The sequence below is a fragment of the Crinia signifera genome, chromosome 2 (assembly GCF_055691185.1).
Source record: "Crinia signifera chromosome 2, ASM5569118v1, whole genome shotgun sequence".
NCBI lineage: Eukaryota > Metazoa > Chordata > Amphibia > Anura > Myobatrachidae > Crinia > Crinia signifera.
Genome location: NC_139218.1, coordinates 283,414,495 through 283,422,569, shown reverse-complemented (window position 1 = coordinate 283,422,569; position 8,075 = coordinate 283,414,495). Strand labels below are relative to the sequence as shown.

At 48.2% G+C, this 8,075-nt stretch overlaps 1 protein-coding gene across 4 annotated transcripts in view; it reads left to right on the top strand.

Annotated features, from left to right (window-relative positions):
- The first annotated feature begins 1,819 nt into the window (after positions 1-1,819).
- LOC146057470 (cohesin subunit SA-2-like) overlaps positions 1,820-8,075 on the top strand; it is a 126,004-nt gene continuing 119,748 nt past the window's right edge. The window contains exons 1-2 of one of the 4 annotated variants that reach the window (XM_083168736.1): positions 1,820-1,838; positions 7,070-7,183. In XM_083168736.1, the coding sequence (XP_083024862.1) occupies positions 7,143-7,183 (41 nt within the window). In that variant the 5' untranslated portion in view covers positions 1,820-1,838; positions 7,070-7,142. Of the gene's footprint in view, positions 1,839-3,946; positions 4,283-7,069; positions 7,184-8,075 lie in introns of those variants that run through there. The other 3 variants (XM_083168738.1, XM_083168735.1, XM_083168737.1) reach the window with 3 other exon arrangements.

Sequence of the window (8,075 nt, the reverse complement as noted above, 5' to 3'; positions counted from 1 at the left end):
CAGGCTTTCTGATTCCCTTACCTCCTTCAAGCGCTCACTTTTTTCGACTAGCCTATCCCTCCTCCTAACCTCTTTTGATCCTCCTATCCTGCCTCCGTTCCCCTCCATTCCTACTTATCCTGTTGTTTTTCGTTCGTCCACCCACCTATTTTTAGTATGTTAACTCTTATGAGTAGGGTCCTCCTGCCTCACGTACTCACCCTACCTCTTTACCTCACCTGTCCTCCTGTCCTGTTCTTCCCTTCCTCTACTTCATCTTCAGTCTCCTCGACAATTTTGACACCTACTTCTAAACTGATGCTGATTTTATTTCTACCAGCTATACCCCTATTTATACTGTATTTTTCAACACACCTTGTACGTTACCTTGTCATTTGTTTTTTGTTTGCTATGTACGGCGCTGCGGACACTTTGCGGCGCCTTATAAATAAACGTACTACTACTGGGATCCAAGTGTTACCATTGCTGTCGCAGCAGAAGTCTGCAGTGCACCCACCGAACTCTGCAGCTGCATGGTTAATAGGCCCTATCCCAGGAGCTCTGCTAACACCTTCAATAGTGTACAGGATGTCTCCTGTCCTGTCGTGAATTCTGACCGGAATGGATCATAAATGTCATGATTTGTCAGGTGGGTTTCCAGTTGAGTTGCAACAATTTTCTCAATAATCTTTTCTTGGTACACTTTCGATTTAGACTATATACTACAGATCTGTACTATATAGACTTGCCTGCACAGTCTATTTTTCTATTCGATTTCGATGCCATGGGGCCACACATGGGGATCAAATCGAATTTGAATGCATTCGATTTCCATACGATTTTGCTTATATAAGCAAAATTGAATAGAAAAATAGACTATTGAACCGTGTGTACACGCTATAACAATTTCATCCATTCGTGGTTCAGGAAAGATTATTGAAATATTTCTGCAAATACAGGGACAATTACGTCCATACACTCAATTAGAAGCTTGGTTGTAGGAAGGGTCCATATCACAGATAGTAGGAAACAACATTCTAGCAATTTCAGTAAAGTCATTTATTTCCTTTGGTTAAAAGCTAGGTCATGAAATCAGGTGACTTACATTGGCCAGCTTGGCAGTTTGACACTCCTTTTGATGGCACTGTGGAGATTCCATCCTGGGTGGCAGATACTTTGTTGTCAAACTCATTGCATATTGCCTAGGAGAAAGCTTCATCAGGGTGGAGATATGCCAGCTTTCAAGCACCTCCACTGTATGGAAAAATGGGAGTTATGGTAAAACCTACCTTCGGTTAACTCCCTTTCTTCAAGGTTCCTGGGCCCACAGGGTTAACATCGGGGTTGTAGGCAGATTCAGAGGACCAGCCACCAATTCTCTAAAGCTTTACAATTCCCATCATGCCTGGCTCCTCTCCCCTATAACTTCTCTCACTAAGTTTAGTTAACAATTTCCAGCAGGAAGCAGAGAAGGACAGAAGACAGATTATAAGCTCAGTATACAATTACTCATACAAAGAGAATAGGGACTGATGATCAAGGTCACATATGCTTCATATACAACAGTCAGGGAGGGTGCTCTGTGGGTCTAGGAACCTCGAAGAAAGGGTTAACCGAAGGTAGGTTTTACCGTAACTCCAGTTTTCTTCTTCAGGGTTCCTGGGTCCCACAGAGTTAACATCGACAACAGCATGAAGTGCCGAATCCTGGTCTATAGTTGCTGGCACTTGTCCAGAGGAAGAATCGGCCTCTGATCATTGGAGTCCAGCAGAGCTCCCAAGTGCAACATCTGCTTGGATGGAACCAGAGAATATGTTTTCCAGTTTATCAGCTACCCATGGCTCTGAAGAAAGTCCTTGGTAAGCTAAAGATGATTGAGTAGTGTCTCCCTTGAACTGGCAAGAAGCAAAATATTGTCAAAGTAAGGGATCATGCTGACCCCCCTGATGCTTTAATGAGGCCGTCATGACCGCCATAATCCTTGTGAAGATTTGTAGAGTCGTGGCCAACCTGAATGGAAGGGCCTGCAACTGATAATGCTGCGGTGGTATGGCAAAGTGTAGAAACTGCTGATGTGACTGAGCAATGGGGACATGCAGATAGGCATCCTGGATATCTAAGGATACCATGTAACCCCCATGTCCAATGCCAACATGATGGTTCTCAAAATCTCCATGTGAAATTTAGACACCTTCACAGATTTGTTCAGAGATTTTAAGTTCAGTATAGGTCTGTAAGACCCATTCAGTTTGGGTACCAAGAATAGGGTTGAGTAATATCCCTGTCCTCGCTGATGCAGAGGCACTGGTGTAATCATCCTGGCTTGTAGTAAGATTCCACTACCTGCTTTAAGCAGGCTTTTGTGGATCTTTTGGAAGGTTTGTCGGTAAGAAATGTCGAGGGGGACATCCCTTGAAGGACACAACGTACCCATGGGTCACCACTTCTCTCACCCAGGCATCAGACATAGTCCTGAGCCATGTGTGTAGAAGAGAAGTCAGCCTCCCACTCTGGGGTCCCCCAAAGGGAGGCCTGCCCCATCAGGCAGTGGGCATGTCAGGCTTAGGGGTTGCCTGTCTAGGCTTGGCGGATTTGGCTTGTCCCGCTTGTCTGCTAATTTTCCAGAAAAATTACCCTCACCCCCACCTTGGTTCTGCAAACTGAGTTTTGTCACCCTAACTTGTGATGACAATAAAGCTGAATCTAAATCTAAAAAAACACCCTCTGAGGTTCTTTTTTTTAAAATCTTGACACTGAAGGGGTTAAAAGATCTACGGCACAGTGTCTAGATAAGTCAATAGGGCAACATGCACAATGTTGAAACATGAAATGGTCGACATGATTTTTTTTTTGGGGGGGGGGGGGGGGTCAATTTTAGCACCTGAGCATGTAGACCCTCAAATAGTGTATCTCACTTCAGGCCTGGTGCCTCATTCCACTACCCTCAGTGCACTTTACCGTTCCCAATTTGTGCCCATGTGGATGGTAAAGAATAAAAAAGTCCAAATAAATTTGAAAAAAAAAAAAAAAATCATGAAAAACTCATGTCGCCTTCCCTCAGTCACCATATACCTCTACCCACTCTATCCTTAGGACTATATTTTGGTCCATGCACGGGTGCGCAATGTGTAAAACCTGCTTGCATGTGCTGTGTAAGAGTGGCCATGGAGAACACATGGTAATGACCCAGTGATGCCGGAGCCTGAGGCAGGTAGCTGACATCACCGGATGTCAGGTGCCCGCCATGTTCCCCTCCAGAACAGACACCTGAGAGTTTCTTCATTTTGCGCGTACCTTCCACATCATTCGATGGCTGGCGAGCATCGAATGATGTGGTTTTGGCCCTGTAGGCTGCGAATGGATGTTTATGCAAAACATCCATTCGCAACCGTGTGGGGATACCTGCGTGCGAGGGGGGGGGGTGGACATTTAAAAGACACAGCGCTAAAAAGTCCGCAGTGCTGTGTGTCAACCAGAATTACCCCATCTGCCTCTGCCCTACTCCTGTCTTTTCCCAGTCCCCATCTACCCCTACTTAATCCACTTATCTACCACCTCCTCTTGTTCCACATCTATCCACCCTTCTCTCTCCATATCTGCCCCTAAATCCCTCTCCCAAGTCCACATCTGCCCCTCCCTATGTGCAGAAAGTTTGTGATCAGTAGCTAGCATCTGTGTGTAGCAGCAGGGGCGGGTTAGGAGGATGCACAGTGTCACTTTCCCCGTGGTAGCTGTGGACGGTGAGCTTTTCTTGGCAGGGGCTGACAGTAGAAGCTGTGATTTCTCCCTCCCAGTAACATGCAAACTCCCCGGGCTGCGCTCATACAGCTGAGCTCACTGCTGCAGGCCCGTTCCAGTTTTCACTCAGGTGAAGACTTGTTTCCTATATTGTTGGAGTAACCCAGCAGCAGCAGCAGCAGCGCTTCCCCATCCTGCCCGGGCAGCAGCGGTGTATGTATGCACTGCAGCACGCAGCGAGGCCGCTGGGATTGGCTGCTACGTGCTGGCTGGTCCTCCAGTGCGGGGAGGGGAAGGAGGAAGCTGAAAGAATGAGGGCGGGCCGCGGGCAGGTCAACCCTAATTACAGCCGCAGACAATAGGGCCCGGGGCGGCTGGCGTGTACAGAGAGGCGTGTCTGCTGCTGTTGTCCGGCCGGGCTGTCACCTCCTCAGGACAGGTAACTGCAGCGGCGTCTGGCTGCACTGGGTATCCATGTTACACCGGAGGACGCAGCATCCGGCACAGGCCTAGGCTGGCACATAACAATGCTTTGCCAGGGGTGATGTAATGGACTAACCCCCTTGTACGTGAGCTTGGCTCAGTGGCCGCCATGTTGCAGCTGCTAACTATTGTAATACTATGCAGTTTCAGCGTGCTCACTTGCCACAGAACTCATACTGTGGCTGCCCTGATACTGTAGGTACCCGGACTCATGATAGAGTGACTCTAGGTTGACAATCATAAGGTCAACCACTCTTGGTCGACAGGGTCAAAAGGCCGATAATCAAAAGGTTTACATGGTCCAAAGGTCGGGTCGACAGTCAAAAGGTCTACCTTTTGACCATGTCGACCTTTTGCCTGTCGGCCATATGACTGTAGACCTAGACATTATCGATCTAAAATACCATAACCGCCCTGATAGCACAGGGCTTTCCACTATTGCATAATAATTAATACCTTTGTGTCTTTATTTGTGTTACCCTCTCATCTACACGCTCCTGTGCGTTTATGTGCTCTGCAGACTGATGCCTGGTGATAGCAGGGTAGCGCTGCACAGCAGCAATTACAGGCACAGAATCCTCCAAGAATTTAATGTCAAGACAGAGATTGACATTGCAATGTGATGGCTCTCAACCATATTTTTGTTCTGATGGTAGTTGTTTTTCCATTCGACGGTGGCGTTACTTTGCTTGCTGTCATCTAAACATTTGATGGTGATGCGATTGCTACGCCTCCAGTCCCATCCCCAGCCAGCCACACTGCAGTGGTTTTGCACATGTGGAACTCTTATAAATGATTATTTTGATGCGATGGTCGGTTACCATCGGATTGAAAGATTTGATGGTGGATGTCCAGACATTGGAGGATGATCAAGTAACGTTATGATCATACTTATCAGAATCAGTATCCGGTCCCTGAGTCGACAATCACTAGGTCGACCACTAATGGTGGACACCTGAAAATGGTCGACATACCATAGGTCGACATTGACAAAAAGTCAACATAAGCAAAAGGTTCACATAGACATGGTCGACATACATTTTTCACTTTTTTTTGGTTTAGACCGACTTGGTTCATACTTTACTATCCAAGTGGGCATAGAGTGAGAGGCTGCGTGCCCAAAGTATGGAAATCGCAGCAAGCCATGCATGGGGACGCAGTACATTTATACACTGTGCACAGGGCCGGCGCCACCACTAGGCAGGTCTAGTCATTTGCCACTGGAGGGCGGCAGTTCGCCCCCCGTGCAAAGGGGGTCCATGCCGGCTTCTGACAGAAGCCTGCAGTGGTGTCTTTGCTGCGCGGGTACCTCCTGCGGCGCTGAGTATAAAGCTTAAGCTGGCGGCGGTGGGGGTCCCTTCAGTGAATAAGAAATCACTAGCGCTATGCGGCGGCGCGGGAAACGCTTCTGTTTTGAAAACACTGGCCGCACGGTGCACGCTGATTGGCTGAGATTCAGCCAATCAGCGTGCGCCGTGCGGCCAGTGTTTTCAAAACAGAAGCGCTTCCTGCACCGCCGCATAGCGCTAGTGATTTCTTATTCACTGAAGGGACCCCCCACCGCCGCCAGCTTAAGCCTTATACTCAGCGCCGCAGGAGGTACCCCCGCGGCAAGGACATCACTGCAGGGCTGGCTCCTGTCAGACGCCAGCCTAGACCCCCCCTGCCCGCTCCCCAGACGGCGCAACAGGTACCCCGGCACCGTGTCTTCCCCACCCCGACTCGCCTGGGACGCTCCGGTGCCTTGCACCGGCCCTTGCTGTGCATGTCTACATATGTTGACATCGACACAGCAAAACCGTGAAAAACTCGTGTCGACCTTAAGCTTGTGTCAACTTTCTGTCAATGTCGACCATTTTCAGGTGTCAACCTAGTGACTGTCGACCATTAGCGGTTGACCTAGTGACTGTGGACTTAGACATTGTCAACCCATTATACCATAACCACCAGAATCACAGCGGAAGTGTTCTGTCTGCATCTTGCTCTAAGGGCCTGATTCTGCTTGGCTCGCTAGGCAGCGGTAGTTCGCTGCTTAGCGAGCCTTCTAACATCACCTGCCGGTCGTGCGAATGCCCGCCCCCCCGCCACCCAGAGAATATCCCCGACACTTTGCGAATGGATGTTTTTCATAAACATCCATTTGCAGGGTAGCGTGCAGGCACAAAATCATTTCATGGTCGCGACCATCAAATGATTTCTTCAGTGCTCGCAAACCTCTGGACTGACTTAGACTTGCGGTGTCCTGGTCTGAGAACTGGGCGGGCGGATGACGTCCTGTGAAGGCATGTGCATTCGCATGGGGAACGCCCAGCGGTTTCCTGGCTTCACCCAACACTTTGTGGTTATGCCCAGGATATGCTGGACATTCGCTCAGAAGCCCTGCACATGGCATAAGCGAATATATATGCGCAGTGCTTCCTCATCAGTCCCCCATGCGAACATGCCGGGGACCGCGTCGACCAGAATCAGACCCAAAATGAGTCTGACTGTTCTATTGCACTTTATTATATGAGGAATGTATGTTCTTTGGGGGAACATCTCCTATTCCTTTATGACAAAATTCCAGTATTTATAAATCAGGAAGTCTAATATCTGCAGCCCAAGAGATTGGTTGTGAGTCCCCATTATGCAGATCGGCGGATATCGCTAATCAGAGTTGTGTTGGCAAAATACAGTATGGTTAAAATCCTGGCTCGCTAATCTTTTTTTGCCAGAATCAAGGATTTCGAGCATCGGCAAAACAGGGGACGCAACTGATAGCTGTCTGCTGTATGTAGTGCTGTAACAAATATTGTATGTAACACTATCATTACTGTTACATGTACTGAAGAAATAAAACAACTTTTTGTTTTTCTTTACAATTCCATAGGCTCTCGCAAGACTGATTTAGAAGAACAGGACGAAGACATTTTGTTTTACTCTGATGGCCCAATGCTGAAGATATGATTGCTTTATCTAATCCAGCGGCAAACTTCTGCCATAAGTAAGACAGCAGATGGGTGTAGGGATACGCTATGGACTGTTTAAATCAGGGGTGGGGAACCTTTTTTATGCCAAGGGCCGTTTGTATGGGGAAAAAAAATCCTTCGGGGGCCAAATTTATCTTACAAATTGTCCTGCTGCAGCCGTCCCACGCTCCGGCGGCTGCCGCTGAATAGGACTGACAGTCTCCGGCTGCTGTTGATTAAGAGGAATCTCGCAATAACTTCCGACCTCTTGCGGGAATTCCCATGTACTTGACTGCCGGCAAAGCCGCCTGGCGGCTGGATGGGCCACTCAGACCGGCTCGGGGCCTGAGGTTCCCCACCCCTGGTTTAAATGAATGAATTACCTGTAAGATAGCTATACATTATAAAGTCAGCCAATGCAATTATACATTTGCATGTGAATTAACCATGCTTTTCGTGAATAATCTTTACAAATAAATGTAAAAGTATTGCTCACTTTAATATGGTTACTATGTCATATGTTTAATGACCGCGACCGTGCAATTAGTTCACGTGTGTTCCATGACTACATTTGCATACATCTTTTATGTAGTCCATACACTAGGACGATTTCGACCGTATCTATTCGATAATCGAAGGATTGTATGCATGAATAATGAGTCCCCCAATGCGTTGCCTGCCGTACATAATATTTATCGAATTGCGTGAGCGATCGCGTGTGGTTTCTAATCACATGCGATCACATGAATGCAATCAACAGCGGGGGGCTGGATCGGTGGTGAGGGGACTGGAGTGCTGGCAGTGGGTGGCGGTGGAGCAAGGACCAGAGTGCTGGCGACGTTGGAGTGGGGGGCCAGAGCAATGGCACAGCAGCACTGTGAAGGAGGGCTGGTGGTGGCAGGACTCGGCAGCGGCGCCAGAATCTGA